At 44.9% G+C, this 21,393-nt stretch overlaps 2 protein-coding genes across 4 annotated transcripts in view; one reads left to right on the top strand and one right to left on the bottom strand.

Annotated features, from left to right (window-relative positions):
* Positions 1–1,709: 1,709 nt before the first annotated feature.
* Positions 1,710–3,383, top strand: ankrd34ba (ankyrin repeat domain 34Ba; the record flags this gene model as incomplete). Its single annotated transcript, XM_080835864.1, has 1 exon — positions 1,710–3,383. The coding sequence occupies one exon, from the start codon at positions 1,710–1,712 to the stop codon at positions 3,381–3,383; it is 1,674 nt and encodes a 557-aa protein (XP_080691990.1).
* Positions 3,384–4,509: 1,126 nt separating this feature from the next.
* zfyve16 (zinc finger, FYVE domain containing 16) overlaps positions 4,510–21,393 on the bottom strand; it is a 30,190-nt gene continuing 13,306 nt past the window's right edge. For all 3 annotated transcript variants that reach the window (XM_080835694.1, XM_080835696.1, XM_080835695.1), the window contains 13 exons: positions 20,285–20,427; positions 19,271–19,496; positions 18,991–19,113; positions 18,629–18,784; positions 16,683–16,907; positions 13,621–13,703; positions 12,457–12,561; positions 11,842–11,992; positions 10,090–10,170; positions 9,747–9,909; positions 8,384–8,489; positions 7,936–8,112; positions 4,510–7,675 (listed from right to left, as the gene is read on the bottom strand). In XM_080835694.1, the coding sequence (XP_080691820.1) occupies positions 7,517–7,675; positions 7,936–8,112; positions 8,384–8,489; positions 9,747–9,909; positions 10,090–10,170; positions 11,842–11,992; positions 12,457–12,561; positions 13,621–13,703; positions 16,683–16,907; positions 18,629–18,784; positions 18,991–19,113; positions 19,271–19,496; positions 20,285–20,427 (1,898 nt within the window). In that variant the 3' untranslated portion in view covers positions 4,510–7,516. The remainder of the gene's footprint in view (positions 7,676–7,935; positions 8,113–8,383; positions 8,490–9,746; positions 9,910–10,089; positions 10,171–11,841; positions 11,993–12,456; positions 12,562–13,620; positions 13,704–16,682; positions 16,908–18,628; positions 18,785–18,990; positions 19,114–19,270; positions 19,497–20,284; positions 20,428–21,393) is intronic.

The following is a 21,393-nucleotide window of genomic DNA, read 5'->3' as shown; positions in this document are numbered from 1 at the left end:
ACTGTAAGCATTATAGGTCTTTTCTTCCAAATCTGCACAAATTATTTAATCGAATGGCAGTCCCAATTCGAGCCTAACTCCCTCACATAAAAAACGACATCCTTTAGGAACATATTTAACGTCAGAGAACGGAGTTATTTTTCAAGTAAAACCATGATAGCAATGTTAATTCGGAGCCGCGGCGATTATAAAAGCACATTTATTTACAGTCTTAACGACCTGAAATCCAGAGACAAAACCAACGAAAAATGGCTCTCATACCATTATTTCCATGAGGCAGCCAGACCCAGCTCAGCTGTGTTTACCCTGGCTTTATGTGAGGTGAGGGGAAGTCACTACCAATTCCGAGTGCTCGAAACAAACCTGTGACTAATCGCAGATACAGAATGCATGCACAGGCAGGCTACAGTACCAAAGCTTTTCATTAATATATTTTATGCTATTTGTATTTCCTATGTTCCTTTTGCAACACAGGAGCACTTTCATATTTAACACATCTCCATTTAAAATTCACATAGAAGCCAGTCACGCTCTTGTATCTGCTGTATTGAGTGCAGCTGAAAACCCCACAATGAATGCAATGGTGAAAGGGGTTATTTGAGTTTGTCACAGTAGATCATATACTGTAGCTCCCATGGCAACTGGCAAGATAAATGAATAAAAGCACTAAGACAAAACCATAATTCTAAGTGAACCAACACAGGCACCAATTTAAGACTCCAGTCTTGTGCAATATGCAGCAGAAAAGGTAATATTCCTGAGGCTGTCAGAAAAGGACTGAGGTTGTTTTCTGTGTGTGTGTATTTACAAGGTGCTGTTTGGGTACTCTGTCAACCTACCCTGGGAAAATAAAGAATGCTTTGGAAAAAAGTGCTAACGTTCAAATAATGTGCTGCCAGGGACCTATTTCGTTTTTTGCTCAATTTGGACGCTTAGATCAGTATAACTTAGGCTTCTATCTGTTTTTCTTTTAACAGCCCTCTTTTGTTTCACTGAATAGCCTTCATATTCAATTAAAATGTTCAGACAGATTCAGCGAGACGGTTAACTGAAGAGTGAGGCATCTTCAACATAGAAACCTGTTTTGAGAAGAGAGGAGAGCCAAGGACAGATGTCACAATGAGCTTTAGAATACTGCAGCTGCTCAGACTAGAGAGACAGAAAAGGTGGGAGCGTGAGAGAAGCTGAGAGAGAGGAGAGAGAGACAGACGGAGGGTGAAAAAAGAAAGGCAGATGGAGAGAAAAAGCCAACACTTCAGGAGAAACCATCGTGATGATAAACAGTAATGCCAAAGCCTTCAGTTTTTTCAATACTGATGCACCATATTTGATACCTCATGGAAAAAAGCTTTCCCAGAAATGATCTCTGTTCTGCCAAAAAAAAAAAACAGTTGATTTTCGATAAAACCAAATGTCAGGGTGTTAGTTGAAAGTTAGACACTAGACTTATAGTGATCATCTTCTAATTACAGAAACCTAAAAATCTAGCATACCTCACTTTAAGACTGAACAGAATAACAGAAAAAGAGCATCTCAGAAGGAAAATATTGTCTAATCAAGTCAGTACAACACAATCCATCTTGCAATATGCCGATTTGAGACAGCAATGTATGAATAAGCCACCCCTTACTTCATGCTGTTCTCTCCTGTACAGATCACACAGCAGTGGTGGTTTCAATGCAAGTGCCCGAACAATGAAAGAACCAGCCATGGACGGAACCCAGGCTGTGCACACGGATGGCAGCTCTTTACTGAAAGCTGTCTACCTGGGCCGACTACGTCTGACACGTCTCTTACTGGAGGGTGGAGCCTACATAAACGAGAGCAATGACCTGGGCGAGACACCGCTGATGGTGGCCTGCAAGAGCAAACACGTGGACCAGCAGAGTGTGTCCAAGGCCAAGATGGTGCGGTACCTTCTAGAAAGCGACGCTGATCCAAACATTCAGGACAAGAGCGGGAAGACGGCATTAATGCATGCCTGTCTAGAGCGGGTTGGTTCAGAGGTGGTGTCCCAGCTCCTGGATAGTGGTGCTGATCCAAGTCTGGAGGACCACTCCGGGTCATCGGCGCTGGTCCATGCTGTGAATGCCAAGGGCAAAGAAACGCTGAAGATGTTGATGGACGCTTGTAAGGCCAAGGGCAAAGAGGTCATCATCATAACCACGGACAAGATGGCCAATGGAGAGCAAATGACCAAACAGTACCTGAATGTTCCTCCAGTCGGCACCCTGGAAAGGTGGGACCAGCCGAATTCACCTGCACTCTCCTGTACCTCTCCATCCGAAATCGAGCTTCACACCCCTGACAGCAGTGCGAACCCCCAAAATGCTGCCCCAAAACAGGTGTTCTCATTTCAAGACTGCAAGGGTGTGACCAATTCGCAGCCCAGCTCACCCTGCCGTCAATGGGGCGTCACGCATGAACTCCTGGAGAAATCTGCCCATTTGCAGCGCCTTAACTCAGAACCTTGGCTGCAGATACCGCCCTCCTTTCTGGCCCGGCAGCAAGGTGGCGCCACCTCCCCCATAGAGGATCTCCCAGACATCTCCTCTGAGGAGGAGTTCTTGTTCAGAACCAAGCCCTTAGCATTTTCTAGTGGCTCCCTCACACGGCATTGGAGCATTGACCTAAGAGAGGCTGGTGCCTTAAGCCAGACCGGGAGGCCGACTGGTCAGGCTGAAAGTGTCACCAATAGAGGCTTGAGGCAGGTGTTTGGTTTGATGCCCGGCCGCAAGATGTCTTTCGATGGCTTGTCCTCACCTCATTCACTTTCACACCCAAACCTCCATGCCAAGACCGCAGTTGAATCCACACCTGCCGATATAGAGCCAGATAAGTCCCTTCCAAACCTGGCCGTGTCTAGCCTGCGTAACATCATCTGTCGACGAAATCTGGGCATGGACCACTACGGCTCGGACTCTCAGCTGTCATTCCAGAACACACACACTTTAGATGATGTGAGGGGAGCTGTGGACAGGAAGAGGCTGGTAACATCTCGCTCCTCCACTTTTGTTGGCTCACGGGAGTCTCTTGAGGGCACCACACTGACACCTGTGCCCAAGAGACACCCAGCTGGTCTGGAGCGACGTTCTTCTGGGGCCCTGCTATCGGATCTGCCCTCCCATCCTCGCCAGGGGTACCTGCCACCACTTAACCCGCACACCCTCACCCCCTGTATGGTTGGGGTGAACGCCTCAGGCATGCCCGCTAATAACAAGCTGGGGTGTGGCACGCTATCTGGGGTGAAGCCTTGCTACCCCCAGGCTCCAGCTAGCTTTCTGAAAGAGCCCAAGAGCAAGAGGATGCTACTACGGAGGCATTCAATGCAGACAGAGCAAATCAAACAACTTGGAGACTTCAAAGAGCTCTACGGCCATTGAATGATGATCTAAGGGAAGGGCTGATGGTCTGTAAGCACTAAAACACATTTGTCACTTACTCAAGTCATCTTCAATAGTTTGAGATGTATACAGTATTACTTGTTATATGCTGTTTTACGCTTCTATAAGATCACTGTGGAAACTGTATGTGAATCTCAAAGGGCACATGGATGTATCGACAATCAACACAATTTAAAAGACTTGTAAAAATGCCATCACACAGCTTAAGGAGAAACATATAAAACATGGAACAAAATGGGGTAGCATTTCATCAGCAAACTATGGTATAGACCAAGTCCTTTTTTGTTTCATGTCGGGATCAGATCTGTTTGTTGGTCAGCCACTAGCACATAGTATGGATGAAAAGACATCCAGTCACATTCGAACCTTGTGATTTGTGAAGTTAAGATTCTCTTGCTGTTTATCCGTCTTGTGATGCTGTGAGTCACAGAAACATCAAGTTCATGTTTTGTGTGTGAAACTAGCTGCTACATTTTGTGGTTAAAAAAAGTCTACATAGAGTACTTCCATCAGAGGGTTACCGTGTAGATTTGAAATACTTTAAATCCACTCACAATAGAACTTCAAAGCTGCAGAGCAAAGTTATACATGTTATCAGACTGATGAAATGTACACCTTATTGAGCTCTCGAGGGAGATGTATGCACATTACCTGTTCGGTATTACTGGTTTATTGAAGAATGCAACAAAGATTCTATGACCTCAAAGCTCACATTACATCTAGGTCAATGGGGAGAAGGCACTCTTTCTGCTCAGTTCATTCTGCATATTCATGTATGTATTTGAAAATAAATTATATTTATCACTGAATTGTAAAATGTTACTGTCAAAGTTAAAGTATCTAGCTGTTACACAGTGGTAATGGCACCATTTTGTGCAAGTTCAGTGAAACACATGTCAGTTGCAATCTGAATAAAACTGGTATTATAGTCTTCTCTGTAGACTAAAAGATTTAGACAGGTATTTGATACCATTTACCTCCTTAAGATATCTAGACAATCTTCTAGAATTAACAAACATTCAGACTACATCACATCATATTAATTTGCATATAAATCAATATTTTATTCTACATGAAGTACATATTTAGAAATAAATGGTGTTTATACAACATCCTTAGGTCCCAGATACCAGAATCACCAAATAAAGCTGGTTTCTTGAATAAATACAGATACATTATGCAAAACAGTTGAAATTGAGATTAAAAGCATAAAAATACTTTATGTCTTCCATTCGTGATGTATTAATGATGGTGAGAAAAATAATTTACCTCCCAAAACATTTAAATCACCCCCAAAAGAAGCTGAATTTAAATCATTAATTGTATTCATCATTGCTATAAAACAACAAACACCTGTAATGATTCTGATTTCACAGCACGTGTAGTTTTACCTTCCATATAAAATAACTGCTCATCTTCTAGTGCTTATATACTGAACCAGAGACCCAACATTTGTATCAGTCTGAATTATAATTCAGAGGCCCGACAGGACAAATGCTCAGAGAGCATTGTGTCTTCACCCATCTCAGGTGCACATTCAGTTTTTTTAAATGGGTTTCTGTTCTGTTCTCTTTGACGTCCAAATGAATGGAGCACAATTAATGGCCTGATGCTTTGTTGTTGCTGCATATGTTATAGCAAAGAAAGACAACCTGTGGGAAAACTTGTGAGATCCTCCAACTGTTGGCGAGTAACACAAATGGTAGTGTAAGGTGCAGTGTCTTGTCACGTGTCTGTTTTGGTAAGTACATGTGTTCCCCATAGTGGTCAATACTATAGGATAAACTCTCGTCTCGTTGCTCGTCAACGTGCTTGTTCATCCGTTCATGAAGAAATCACGTTAGTGCAAAAGCATTCTTCATTTTAGACCTGGCATTCTATATTAGCAAAAGAACACACTGGCATTCTATATTAGCAAAAGAACACACACAAACTGAGAAATCAGAACTGATGACACATACTGGTTAAAAAAAAAAAAATTATAATAAAAAAAACCTTCCTGTTGAAAGGTACTTCAGAGTTAGTTTCAAGGGGTTGGGGATGTTTATTTTTGATCTTTCACTGCACTGTACTAAGCTCTCTCACCTATGTGCTGACCCAAAGGCTCTGATTTCTCACACTGTATGTTCATCGAAGATCAAGACCTCACCTACAAAATGAATACAACCTCATTCACGTTCAGCAGCTTCCCAGTGATGCATTGGGCCACTGCTAAGACATGGCCTCCACATATTTGAGACATCTAAGGGCAACAGAGCTCCAGTGTCCACAGGAGATTGAGGACACACACACACACACACACACACACACACACACACACACACACACACACACACACACACACACACACACACACACACACACACACAGACACACACACACAGACGTTGGGCTCACAAAGCAGCCGAGTGTAGCAACAGATGGGCATTAGTGTTGTCTGCAACAAACGCAGATCTCTATGGTAACCACAGCCACCAAAACGCTGCATTCTGCATCCAGAGCCAAAGCGGGAGTGTCTAGGTATTGGGATTCTTTTCAGATTCTGCACACTGTGGTAACGGTCATGGCCTTTCAAAAGTCAGTCACACTCAATATAAGAGGACAACTCCAAAAAAATAGTATTAAAGCTTCATAAAAGCTTAAAGTAACTTAGACGATTCCTTCTTCCCACACACTGAAGAATAGGGAAAGGCTCTGTGGAAATGACCACCAGAGGACATAAGACTGTGCTAAGCCTTAGAGAGGACTTGGGTAATCATCTGAAGTTACAAGCGGATAGTAACTTCTTCATGTCATTAATAATAAAGGTATTAATGTGCACTATAATCAATTAACCCTCAGGAACACACACACGCCCCAACCAGAGCCCAGCATTCAGCCAAGTAACTTACTTGAATATAATTCAATCGTCACCCCACCAACACATAATTGTTATTCAAATGATAATTCATTAAAAATTGTGCCGACAGTCTGCGTACTTACATTCAACAACTGCACAGCGTGAGCAGATATATTACATCCACAGCCAGAACACAAATCGCGTCCCTGTTTTTGGTATTTGTTTACAACTTTATCCTTTATGGAGTTCTCTGAAGCAGGGATGTTGTATGTACAAGAGGTCTCTTCGGGTCCATGTTTGGCGGTGGCGAACGGGGGGGCCAACCACTGTCGCAGGATGTCCAAGGGCTGACGGTCATGTGCTGAACAGTCCAGTCACTGGGCACGCCGTTCTTAAGTGTGACCGTCACAGGTGGGGTTGCCTTCTGATTCGCTGAAGGTTTGTTAAGAACTGTCAGTCACATTTCAATGTCCTGTCATTCGTCAACTGTCTAATCAGAGCTGTGTGGTACACTTTTACACTTATTCCAGACAGTCTCACAGTCTGCCACAGCACCTTTGACTTTGACCTTTGAGAGGGGGCACTGGGGTCATTACTAGGTGGTTGTTCTGATGCTTCGTGGAGTGGAGGATGAATACCATGCGGTCGAAGACCAGCTCCACCTTCAGATGCTGTGCCGGACACCATGATGCTCAGCTCCTAGTTCAGATGTGGCGGAAAAAAAAGGAATCTCCAAAAACTCCTTATCCTTGTGTATAATGGTTAGAGACTTGATTTAGTGGAATGTTCAGATCCAGCAGATCATCAAAACACTCTGGGATGTGGAAGACCAGCTCCATCTTTGGATGCCGTCATATGAAATGCAAGTCAGCCTTAGGTTCAAAGGTCATGTAGGATGGGCAAAGGTAGGTTAGCCTAAAGACTTGATGTCCAAATGTCAAGCATAACCCGCCGTTTCTGTGTGGGATCGTCAGGAACTAATCAAAATGTAGAACTCCGGTGCTATCTTTAAATGCTTAACGGCCTGCCAATCCCCTCTTCTCCCTGTCCAGTTACCAATATGACAAAGACCCCTGTTCTGCCTAGAGGAACCTCATCCTCAGCTCTTGAGTTACATCTTCATTGCCTTTATATAATGCAGAGAGACCTCTCAATGTTCAAGGTGCTGGGTGGTGTTGCCCATTTACTGTCTGTGTGGAGACAAGGTGAGATGCAAGATTACCAGATCCCTGTTCAGAGATGGAGTGAGATGGCGTGAGGACCAACTCCCAGCTCACAGGCTGTGTGAGATGTAGAAGACGAGCTCCATGTCAAGGGCGTGCTGGGGGACACGGGAGCTTCCGCCGTGAATGGCGGGGATCAGAGCGCCATCCAGCTCGTTCATGTAGTGTTGGGGCAGTGGCCGACCGCCTGAGCCTGCCTGGTACTCCACCTAGAGCACACACACACACACACACGCAGAGGAGGAGTCTCACACAGTGATAAACACAAACAGCTACAAAACAAACATACACAGGCCCCCACTACCTCCAAAAACACACATTTAAATCACAGGCAAAATCACACAACCACATATTATTCTCATACATTCACACAGTTTAAGACAGGTAGACACTTAATCCTTCTCTGCTAACATTGAAAATGAGCTTTTCAAACACACACACACACACACACACACACACACAGACTCACCATGTCGGTGTCGGTTGAGATGCGCAGGCCGATGCAGTTGATGCCGCTGGCCATGAGCACGGAGAGGTGGGGGCAGAGGGCGGCGCTGCCAGCTGTGGCCATCTCACGCTGGAACTGGTTGCAGGAGGACACCACCACCCCTAGGGGGCAGTCTGCGTTCTTCAGCAGATAGAAGACCTGTGGGAGAAGGAGAAGGCCATTGAGTGCCACAGATGTGAGGCAGCATGATATGGTACAGACTAAAATGTAACATTTATTTTTTTGACTCCCTTTAAAATACAATTGGGGTACAAAACACAAAAGTAACGACAGAACCTAAATAAGCCTGAAGCCTGAGCTCGCTGAAGTCCTTCAATGAAAGTCAAATGTAAGATAAGCTGAATAAAAGTGACTAAACACCAAGCACATTGACAGTAATGACCGTTCTGTTCCAGTGACTCTGGCATACCTCAGTGCACACGATGGTTCGTCCATCACTCTCAAATACTGACTCCTGCTGGACCTTGACACTGGACACTCCCTCCAGAGAACGGCCATCAATGGGACTGGTGACTCTGAGGGGTGCAAAAACATATTCATAAATGGCCATGCACACACACACACACACACACACACACACACACACACACACACACACACACACACACACACACAAACACACACACACACACACATACACAGAATAATCATCAGTCAGCCATCAACCTGTGACATGCGTGTGGACATTTCTGCGCCTGCGCACACACCGACACGTAAAAATACAAAAGCATAGGCTCAAACACCCACACTGTCATACATCCGCAAACATACAAGCATGGATATAAATGCACACAGCATAAATGCTAACCTGCCCGCACACAGGCACACACATCCAGCACACACACACAAACACACACACACGCACGCACTCACACGCACGCACGCACACACAAACACACACACAGAAAAGAAATCAGTGCTTTTAGTCCTACACATCCCTAAGGCTCAGGCCTCTCCACTCGGGGTCTTAAGCACTAATTAGCTCATTATGCCGCAGTGAGCCCATTATCCTGACGGCTCGGGTGCCATTGTGTTTCTTGTGCGGATCAGGGGCTCATTCAGGGCTTTAAAAGCCTCAGCCCGGAAGCCACAGAGACTCCAGTCACACTTCAGATGGACTGCAGGGCAGGCGCTTGCCACTCAGACAGCTCTCTAGAGCAGACGCGCTCATGTGGCCCTCACTAGAGGTAGTGGGCTGGGTGCTGTTAAAACAGCAGGGAGGAGTTTTTGTCGAGAACTAGAAATCTACCGAAAATACTAGCTAAATCATTACATTACAAACGCTAAGAACAGCAATGATAAAAGACTTGCTCATGTCTTTTGGCGATATAGTTGGTGCTTTTCCCCCCCTGTATTTTTGGTGGGGTGGTCCGACCCAGACGACAGAACTGCCCAGCGCATAGGCTAGGCGGCAAGCTGAAATGGCAGGTCTGTTTATCGGTCCTTCACATGACTAGATCACACAAAAACTAAATTAAAGATGATGCCAGTATTAGTACCCTAGAAAAACAAGCTTCAGGAAAGGGCAAATAGTTGCATGCTGTCTCTTTAAGGATCATTTAGTTTAGGGTGCTGTTTAGCAGTAGAGGGTGACAAGGTGGTTTTTAAGTGGCATTTGCTGGTGTGTGTGTGTGTGTCTGGTGTGTGTGTGAGTGCAAGCAAATGTGTGTGTGTGTGTGTGTGTGTGTGTGTGTGTGTGTGTCTGTGTGTGTGTGTGTGTGTGCGTGTGTGTGTGTGTGTGCGTGTGTGCAAGCATGAGATTGAGGGAGTACCCTGCATTGACAGGCGGACTCCAGTCCACCCAGCGGATGGTAACGTTCTCGCGGGCTTCGGTGCTGTCCGCTCTCCCGCACGGGATCTGGAAGTCGGCCTGATCCCGCAGCGCCTGTCGCAGCGCCCCCATGCTGTCTGGAGGAATCTGCACCATAAGCCCATCTGCAGGAGGCCAACGCAGACATTACACACTTACAGATGTCACAAACACCCCTCAGACTCACACACACACACCTTATATAAAGCATACTAATCAAGCTATAATCTTTTTCATTTCACTGATAGACACAAGAAGTACACACCTTAAACATTTGAATATTAAACTGGAAAAAGAGTTTGTACCTTCAACAATGCTGGACTTGGCAATGAATCCTGATGATGCTTTGAGCGCCCCATTAAAGACCACAAAGCTGGCCCCGGTCACTATATTAGAGGGTAAACACACACACACACACACACACACACACACACACACACACACACACACACACACACACACACACACACACACACACACACACACACACACACACACACACACACACACACACACACACACACACACACACACACACACACACAGAACATCAGTGGTGGTCCGTCAGGGCCTTCAAGGCCTTCTCTGCTGGCCTAAACATCATCAGAAAATAAATGCAATAAAACAAATTTAATTTTAATATTTTCTTTTCATAAATATGTATTAAATTATTCCCCATAGTCCATTATCTTCTTTTCATAGCTTCCAACGTTGTTTATTTATGTTAGAGCTTTCATCCAATCATATTTCAGCTATCATGTGTTGCCACGCTCCGAGAAATCTTCCCCGAGAACAGAAATCTTCCCTGAGGCCTTCAGAATTCACATTGAAGGCCCGTGTTCATCTGATTGGTTATCACAACTGGCTGTTTCAGTTCATTTAAGTTGAATGAACTGAAACAGACAGTTGTGACAACCAATCAGATTTCGAGTTGGCGACACTGGGCCTTTTAGAAGGCCCGGAAGATTTCTTTCCTCGCGTTGAACGTGACACGTAAACGTCCTTTGATTGGATACTGAGGCAGACCGGTGCAGTGCTTCAGTGCTCAGTTTATCTGGCTAATGTGAAAACGACATACATTGGTTTCAATGCTTATTATGCTAGTGGTTTCAATTGGTAAGACTAAATATAATTACATTAACCAACTCAAATAAACTAGCTTACACCAACTTGATAATTCCAGTTTTTGATACAATTACAAAGCCATTTTCAAGACGGAACTTTCAAGAAAAACTGGATATCGTGAGGATGGGAAGTTTAATGAAACTGCTTTGCAGGTGGGACAATGCGATGTTTAGTGGACAAACTTGTTAAAGCTCACATAGGCTACTTTCGGTGGACTTAATAAAACTTTGTAGACTAATCCCTGAAAATCGCCTTTTATTTTTAAGTTGTGACAGTAATATCCAAGCGATCATATGAATGTATTGTTAATACGGGTGTATTGATGATTTTAAATGCTCCGGAAATATTAATTAGTACAAAAGTCTATTGTACTCGACTATGTTAAGGTGATGCAATGCTCACTTATACTGCCTTTCTGTATAAATATAATGGTTCAAGAGCCATGGCGTCATAATGATGGTATTAGGAGGTGGATTCACTCAGTTTAACATCGTGTAGGACATCGCTGAAGGCCTAGTCGTGAAATGCACGGACCGCCACTGCAGAACATAATGTTTCTTTTGGGCAGCTTTGCAGTTGGTGAATTCATTTTGCATCTGAAACCCCCTCAACATGACGTAAAAAAATGATGGAAAAAAAATGATAGACTGCTGGCAAGGAAACTACCTGAAGACAACAAGTGTACACAGAGCAGTCATTTCTAACAGTAAGAAACAAGGGGAGTAGAAGAAAGCAATAGCCAACCGGCACGTGTTTTTTCCTTTGGGTGGCGGTGGTTATATGACAAAACATAATTGCTCCCAGAACTAAGGTACCAAACCTCATATTTTTGGCATGTGGATTGTTCTGGAAAGGGTCAGTCTGGTGTGTGTGTGAGTGCAAGCAAATGTGTGTGTGTGTGGATTGTTCTGGAAAGGGTGGCCCTGGCGTACCTCTGCGGGTCTTTCCCTGCATGCTGTTGGCCTTGGTCTGGTAGCTGCCCTCCTCGCTCTGCACACACACCAGGTGCGAGTCGGCCTCCGTGCTGAAGCAGGCGCCCACGCTGATCACGTGCTCGTTGGAGGAGTTCACCACCTTCAGCATCTGCACACACACACACACACACACACACACACACTTTGAGTCGCTCCCTCACGTAAACCCACCCCCACAACTATCGGTTTCGTATGTGCACATTCCTTCAGATCCTCCACAACATACACCTACAGACAGTCTGTAGATGTCTACACACACACATCCATAGACACACAAATCTTTTCAAGAAATGTGCCATCACAAACACAAACACTCACAGTATAGTCCGTGACTCAGCTGTGGCAATGCTTATTGTCCGTTTAAAGGCCCGCTGTCGCCATTCTGATAGAACCCTGAAAACCTGCGGTTTGTAAACGATTTCACCACACCCATACCAATGGACTGCTTAAAGCACCTATGTGGCACACCGTCCTTAAACCATAATAAAAGACTGTGGGCATGTGGGCATGTGTTTCAGTGGGTAGGTATGACAGGCGAAGGCAGACTCAGGGTGGCTCATGTTGGGTTCTCACCTCCTGGAACTTGGACTTGGGGATGTGGATGTAGCTGTTGCCCAGCTCCATGTGCACGCGCAGGCCCTCCACCAGCGGCAGGCTGTACTGGTAGTTCCTGAGATCCTGGGGAGGACAGAAAAAACACATCAACACAAACAAAGAAACAAACAAACAAAGAAACAAACAAGCACACGTGTGTGTGTGTGCGTGCAGATGCTGAAGGTGGTGAACTCCTCCAACAAGCACTTGTTTCGTGAGCGAGGGAGAGCGTGCAGCTCACGTAACAGCAAAAAGACCAGTCCTTCATTTTATTTTCATGAGGCATAAATGCTTTTTACAAAGCCCAAGTTAGAGCCACGCACCCCACCAGCCCTGACCTATTCCACTAAGCGACCGCTCTACAGGGAATATTCCGGGACGTAAAAGCACATTAAGTGGTTTCTGTTACTTTCAATTAACTGGCGAACTCGGTACTTGAGAGAAAATAGAGAACCAAGTTCGCTATTCAATAAAGGCTGCCCACTGGGAATGACAGCTTGCCCAGCAGCAGTGATGCCTTACGATTGAAAAAAAATCAAAAAAGGACAAATAAATGCACTGAAAGCCAAGCTGGCATGAACCCAATGGTGGCTCTGCCAGAACAAAAAATCTTTAGTACTTTTAACTTGCTCTCCTTTCACGTCTCTCTCTCTCTCTCCCTCTGTCTCTCACTCTCTTTCCAACCCCCTCGCTTCAACTCTCATTTTATCCCCCTTTCTTTTTAGCAGGGACTGAACGCATGCCAGTTCTGAGAAGTGACTCAGAGTAAGCAGAACACTTTGGCAGTCCATCCCTAAAAACATAAAGAAGGACAGGAAGTGACAAATTAAAAAAAGGTCAATCCTCAGCAAAAAAAATCCTGTAGCAGTTAGATCTGGCAAGCTTCTCTTGGAAAGAGAAAATAAACAAAAAATATGTTAATGTGTCACTGTCTGTTTGTCTAACAGACACACATTATGACTCAGAGTTTAAACCTCTTCATTAATTAGTAGCAGAATGATTCTGAGCCCATAGCTTCTTGTGACTCAGCAGTTTTCTTAGTGCTGACTCATTCTTTCGCCTGTCAGATGGAGAGGACAGATGGACAGAAAGAGAATAAGAACAGTAAGAACAAGAGAAAGAAGAGGAAAAAGAGAGACTTACTGCCAGTAGGTTCATGATCGTGTGGCCAGTCTCCTGAAACACGGGCTGCCTGAACCGCACGCTCACCAGCGTACAGGGGTATACTGTGGAAGAAGGAAGAGAGAGATCAGACACCAGTGTACAGGGGTATACTGTGGAAGAAGGGAGAGAGAGATCAGACACCAGTGTACAGGGGTATACTGTGGAAGAAGGGAGAGAGAGATCAGACACCAGTGTACAGGGGTATACTGTGGAAGAAGGGAGAGAGAGATCAGACACCAGTGTACAGGGGTATACTGTGGAAGAAGGAAGAGAGAGATCAGACACCAGCGTACAGGGGTATACTGTGGAAGAAGGGAGAGAGAGAGATCAGACACCAGCGTACAGGGGTATACTGTGGAAGAAGGGAGAGAGAGAGATCAGACACCAGTGTACAGGGGTATACTGTGGAAGAAGGAAGAGAGAGATCAGACACCAGTGTACAGGGGTACAGGGCCGTCGTAAAGGGGTGAAAGGTGAGGACGATTCTAGGGGCCCACAGCCCAGGGGGGGCCCACAAAAACCCCAGTAGCCTATTATGTAAACTTCCCTTTCCATGACTAAATTATTATGTATAGACATATCGTATGTTCATACTAATCCATCAGAGTTAAAACAAAGCGAAAAAAATCAAGCAAAATTAAAAAATATTTTTTTTTTCCCCGAGCAATAGCCCTCTTTTTTTAAATATGGTTTGGTCCATACGCACATTAACACTCACGCACGTGAAAGAGAAACTGTCATCTGGAGAGTTTAAAATGATACTAAACAAAGGGAAATCTACTGTATGAAGATATTTCTGCTTTATAGACGATGCAGATTCTAATTAGGCTGTTGGATATGTCCAATGTCAGAAGTGTGAAGTTTTATTGAGATATGATTGATGCAACTCTCGATGGTTGGATGATAGTTTCATAACGAACGTGCGCCAATATCTTCAATGGAAAGACTTGTCTGTTTTGCTTCCGTTGGTGTATCATAAAACGTGACTTTAGCTTGTGTAATGTGTAGCTATTTCATTCCGTTTGTTAACCTTTCCTGCTGTCTGTCTGACCGTAGTTGGGGATTGCACGGGAGTAAAATGCTCCACGGCCGAAGTAGATTACATGTTTTTAACTTCGGGGTTAATTCCCTTTCCTTTACCCTCCTTCACGTTACAGACAGCAGGACAAGTTACAAAACGGAATGAAATAGCTACACATTACACACTATGCTTTAATTAAACTCGTTACTCACATACTGGTTAACACTTTTACAGCACATAAATGTTTGTCGCTGCATCCAAACTATGCGTCACCGTTCTCCCTCCCTGTACGTGCTCATCTTAATGGAGCCGCACCATTTTACTAAACGTTCCTGCAATGTGAATTATTTAATTTAGATATGCTTATTGGCCTTATTGTGCGTTTAACAGCGTTTTTTTGTGTGAAAGAGCATTTAACTGTTGATGCCCCAGTTTAATAAAGCCAGGCTATTCATAAACAACGTGCGTAAATCTGGCAATAGTAGGCTACTATGAACAGTTGAGAAATTGATTCCGTCGGGCTTGGTTCGGATTCGAAAAAAACATATTTGAATGGCTGTCAGACTCAGTCCGGGCTCGGTTACTATTCTGCCGGACCGGGCCGGGCTCGGACAGAAAAATTCGGCTATGGTAGCTTATTGACATGAGTCTTAAGCAGGGACATAATAATACCCAGGCAGTGACTCTTTGTTGAGTGGTTAATTGAAAAAAAAAAAATTAATGGGGTGCATTGCGTCAGGCACTGCCAAGAACATAGAGGAACAGAAAAATTAAGAAAAAATTATAATACTTATACAGTAGTCTAAGAAAAAAAAAGTTGTGTAAAATTGGCGATGACAAGTTGGGGGGGGGGGCCCACAACAATCTTCTTTCAGGGGGCCCAGAATTCCTAGCAACGGCCCTGCAGGGGTATACTGTGGAAGAAGGGTGAGAGAGCTCAGACACCAGCGTACAGGGGTATACGTAAGGGATAATGTATAGAACGCAGGTCATTGTCGGGAAAATAAGCCCCGACAGGGCGAACGGCACCCCGACGCGAAACGGAGGGGTGTTGCTTCATCGTGAAGGGGCTTATTTTCCCGAGATTGACCGGCGTTCTATACATTATCCCGCTTATTATACGGCTAAAACTAAAAAAAATACTTAACACAGTGTGTCTTTTTACAATGTATTTGTTTTTGTTACTATACGTAGAGTTAAAAAGCAGAGAAATAGTTCGCCAAAGATGTTGAACTTCAAAGACAGTTGAACATTCTTTAGAACACAGCTGCTCAACCGTCCGCTGAAACTCCCTTGATAAGTTACCGTACTACTTGCGGAGTGCTACGAAAGATGTGAATCACAGGGAAAAAGGCCACTTCCCTTGACAGCGGTCATTAAGTGCATAGCAACGGTCAGTTATCGGAAAATAGTTGACCGCAGAACGTTGGGATGCCCCATTCAAGTGAATGGAGCATTCTACAGCATTAAGAAGAGCCGTGTAATAATGTGGAAGAAGGGTGAGAGAGATCAGACACCAGTGTACAGGGGTATACTGTGGAAGAAGGGAGAGAGAGAGAGATCAGACACCAGTGTACAGGGGTATACTGTGGAAGAAGGGAGAGAGAGATCTGACACCAGTGTACAGGGGTGTACTGTGGAAGAAGGGAGAGGAGAGCTCAGAGTTGGCTCATTTGAACTTACACACACGTCCTTACATGCATACTTATGTAGCTACATAAAAATATTGATCCATAAAATCTCAAACACAACAGACAGACACACACACACCTAAAGATTCCGGTTTTCCAAACAAGAAAATTATGCTACCAACACCATCGTTAGGGAATGTAAATCTTCCGTTTACTAGTACCAGGAATGCGGAGCAATACTAAAAATGTACATGTAAATATAACAATATAGACCAGGAGTGAGGGGAAGTCTATGAGATGGATCTTTTCCTGTGGATGTATGGATGATTGAGTACTGAGTGTGTGGTATGTGGGTGAAGATATGAGTTGGGGGGAGGGAGGGGGCTCACCGTTGTGTTCCAGGCCCAGTCGCAGCAGCAGGCGCAGGGGGAACACTTTGGCCCAGGGCACCTCCAGCTTCTGGAGCAGCACCCCGCACAGGAAGGGCTCAGAGGGCACAGCCAGGCCCTCCATGGGCTGGAAGGAGGGCGAGAAGAAGAGCACGCCCCCGTGGTCTTTGGTGCCCAGGAAGCTGTCTGTGAAGGACACGTTGCCCAGGTCCTCGATAAACTTCCCTGGTAACGAGAGAGAATGTTATTGAGTGTGTATGGAGTGAGTGTGTAGTGAGTGAGTGTGTATGGAGTGTGTATGGAGTGAGTGTGTAGGGAGTGAGCGTGTAGTGAGTGAGTGTGTAGTGAGTGAGTGTGTAGTGAGTGAGTGTGTGTGTATGTAGTGAGTGAGTGTGTATGTAGTGAGTGTGTATGTAGTGAGTGAGTGTGTATGTAGAGAGTGAGTGTGTATGGAGTGAGTGAGTGTGTATGGAGTGAGTGTGTATGTAGTGAGTGAGTGTGTATGTAGTGAGTGAGTGTGTATGGAGTGAGTGAGTGTGTATGAAGTGAGTGAGTGTGTATGAAGTGAGTGAGTGTGTATGGAGTGAGTGAGTGTGTATGAAGTGAGTGAGTGTGTATGAAGTGAGTGAGTGTGTATGGAGTGAGTGAGTGTGTATGGAGTGAGTGAGTGTGTATGTAGTGAGTGAGTGTGTATGAAGTGAGTGAGTGTGTATGGAGTGAGTGAGTGTGTATGGAGTGAGTGAGTGTGTATGGAGTGAGTGAGTGTGTATGGAGTGAGTGAGTGTGTATGGAGTGAGTGAGTGTGTATGGAGTGAGTGTGTATGTAGTGAGTGAGTGTGTATGGAGTGAGTGAGTGTGTATGGAGTGAGTGAGTGTGTATGGAGTGAGTGAGTGTGTATGGAGTGAGTGTGTATGTAGTGAGTGAGTGTGTATGGAGTGAGTGAGTGTGTATGGAGTGAGTGAGTGTGTATGGAGTGAGTGAGTGTGTATGGAGTGAGTGAGTGTGTATGGAGTGAGTGAGTGTGTATGGAGTGAGTGTGTATGTAGTGAGTGAGTGTGTATGGAGTGAGTGAGTGTGTGCGTGTGTATGGAGTGAGTGAGTGTGTATGGAGTGAGTGAGTGTGTATGGAGTGAGTGAGTGTGTATGGAGTGAGTGAGTGTGTATGGAGTGAGTGAGTGTGTATGGAGTGAGTGAGTGTGTATGGAGTGAGTGTGTATGAAGTGAGTGAGTGTGTATGTAGTGAGTGAGTGTGTATGGAGTGCGTGAGTGTGTATGGAGTGAGTGAGTGTGTATGGAGTGAGTGAGTGAGTGTGTATGGAGTGAGTGAGTGTGTGCGTGTGTATGGAGTGAGTGAGTGTGTATGGAGTGAGTGAGTGTGTATGGAGTGAGTGAGTGTGTATGGAGTGAGTCAGTGTGTATGGAGTGAGTGAGTGTGTATGGAGTGAGTGAGTGTGTATGGAGTGAGTGAGTGTGTGCGTGTGTATGGAGTGAGTGTGTGTGCGTGTGTATGGAGTGAGTGTGTGTGTGTGTGTGTGTGTGTGTGTGTGTGTGTGTGTGTGTGTGTGTGTGTGTGTGTGTGTGAGTGTGTGTGTGGAGTGAGTGTGTGTGTGTATTGAGTGAGTGTGTGTGTATTGAGTGAGTGTGTGTGTGGAGTGAGTGTGTGTGTGGAGTGAGTGTGTGTGTGGAGTGAGTGTGTGTGTGGAGTGAGTGTGTGTGTGGAGTGAGTGTGTGTGTATTGAGTGAGTGTGTGTGTATTGAGTGAGTGTGTGTGTATTGAGTGAGTGTGTGTGTAGTAGTGAATAATACTGTGAATAATATCTTGGTGCTGTGTTTTAAAATCCCAATGACAACATAGGGATTCATCTTTCATTTGTTGAAGATCCTTAAACATTCTTTGCATGAAATTCACTGTGTGAGCGACAAGCGGGTGGAGGGCTCTCCTCACCTCGTGTGGCGTCCTGATAGATGGAGCTGATGAGGTTGAACAGGTCCCGGGGCAGAGCACTCTCCTCTGGCAGACACTCCAGCACAAACAGCAGCTCCCGCTGGCCCACGCCACGCAGGCCGTTAGAGCTCACACACCAACAGCGCCGCTCACCATCTAACACACACACACACACACACACACACACACACACACACACACACACACACACACACACACACACACACACACACACACACACACAATATCCAAACTAGTCACTTTAAGAACGATTAGGATAACGAAATTCGGGTTTGTTGATGTAGTATGCTATGCAACCAGATACTGAATGAATTTAGAGAAGTAGGAGTAGGCTAACATACACATGACCAGTTTGACGTTGACCACCAGGTTGGCGTTGAGCACAAAGATCAGAGGTCGTGGTCCTCCCTCCTCCAGAAGAAGCAAGATCTGGCAGGTGGCCGGTCGCTCCTCAACCAGGAGATCTGAAAGGGGCAACACATAATTAATGTATAATCACATTGTAAAATTCACAACTGTTGGAAGATGCAAATATACTGTTGATATCTAATGCTAACAATTTAGTGCTTAGTTCAAATGAAAGAGGGCCTATGGGAGGCGGAGGTGCCTGGTCGTTTATACCTCCTCCCTCATCGTCTCCCGTGGCGATAAGTAGCGGTGGCAGCCCCTCCGGGTCGTCGGGCACCAGGCAGGGGTCACGTGACACACAGGCAGTGAGGCCGCTCAGAAGCGTGTAGTCCCAGGGGCCGGTCGGGGCGCGCCTCTCCACCGCAGGGGTCTCGGTTTCAACCTTGAGCTCCGCCTCAGCCTCCGGCTCCTTCTGAGGGGCCAGAGTGTTACTGTTGGGCTGCAGGGACACAAACAAACAAACAAACAAACAAACAAACACAAAACATAAGATCTCAGAGGATGGTAATTATGGCAAACAACCAAGGGTAGAAAATACTACCGTATTTTCCCAACTATACACCGCATTGTATATAAACCACTGTTTTTTCAACTATTTATTATGTGTCCCATGTTGTTTTTACCTGATAAATGAATGAGATTCGTATGTGAACGAAGGAGAGATACCCATTATACCTGGCAGATTTACTGTGCAGTTACTAACTTCCAGGCAAAGAAAATGCCTTCCTATGTATAGGCCGCTGCCAAGTTTTAACCAAAGGGCAGCAGATATGTATGAACCGGGAAATTATGGTAAGGCACTCCGTCTTCATATAATATCTGTACACTCGTCGCCTGATTCTGACAGTTAAGACCTAATGCAAATTCCTGTAAATTCAAAGGAAATATTATTTCACTGTCCAGTTTCTCATAAACTCTTTTCAAATCTCAAGGAATATCCAGCAGGCCAAATCAACTATGCAACTACTTATCCGGCCTGATCAAATACTTGAAACTCATTGTACTTGTAAAAACCTGTGATTGACAAGATTTATAGTAGTAATAATATAGTAGTATAGTTGTTTATAGTAGTATACTCTCAGTACTAATCTCCTAAGAATAAATCACAATAATGGCACTTTGAGATTCTTTTGAATAAAGAGTGCGTTACCAAAAAAAATGCATCATTATTATGATTATCATTCAAATAAAATAATCTTGTAATAAAATGCTAAATGTTGGCCTAACCATGGCAGGAGGGTCTGGTGTGACGGGGCTGGACTCCTGGGAGGCTCGGCGGGGACGGACGGAGAGCCTGGTGGTGTCCGCCACCTCGCCGTTAGGCAGGATGCCGTCAGCAAACCACACATGCTTCTGCTCCCGTGGGAAACCTGCAGGGTTACACACAAACGTACTCAAGTGAATACATATGACCACATACATCCCATTTGTAAACACACAAAAAGCACCATAAAACCAGAATATAAAGGTAAACACGTATGCAGCTTTATATATCCACACACACACACACACACACACACACACACACACACACACACACTCTATTATTAAGCTCTAGTGCTTCTGTGTCCCTGAAAAATCCTGCCACCAACATACATATTAACACACACTTCATAACTCAACCTCTTTCCACATACAGGTCATCACATACACACATCTCTGATGGAAATCTGCTTCACACACACCATTACACAAATACAACCACACACAAGACTCTGAACATTCATCACATGAGAGACGCAACATAAACACACACACACACACACACACACACACACACACACACACACACACACACACACTACTGCACACCCTGGTGGTGTCAGCCGCGCTGGGGAAACCTGCTGTCCAGCAAGAACAGAGGACGAAAGTCCCATGTGCGTGCATGAACGTATACACACACACACACACACACACACAAACATGCACACACACGTACTTACATAAAGTATGTGTACACACACACACACACACACACACACACACACACACACACACGTACGTACACACACACACACACACACCACACACGTACACACACCAGACACACACACAGCCTCTGCTCCGTGGGGAATCTGAAGCAGTAGCCTCAGTTCTGTCTTATGCGTTACTGCAGCAGTATCACACTACTTCTACCTCTCCGTAAGGTCATTCATCACTCCACAGCGCTGGGCTTATAACAGTCTAGCAGCTACTACAGCTAGCTATTAATTTGGTCTGATGTCAGTCTGCATTTTGAGTCTTTGGAAAACATGACTGAGAAATTACGTCCATCACATGGATACATGTGCCTGTTACACAAACACTGTGGATCTATTCTGTTTGTTTTCACCAAA

The sequence above is a fragment of the Sprattus sprattus genome (genome assembly GCF_963457725.1).
Source record: "Sprattus sprattus genome assembly, chromosome: 3".
Classification (NCBI taxonomy): Eukaryota; Metazoa; Chordata; class Actinopteri; order Clupeiformes; family Clupeidae; genus Sprattus; species Sprattus sprattus.
This window is presented reverse-complemented; position numbering and strand designations above follow the sequence as displayed.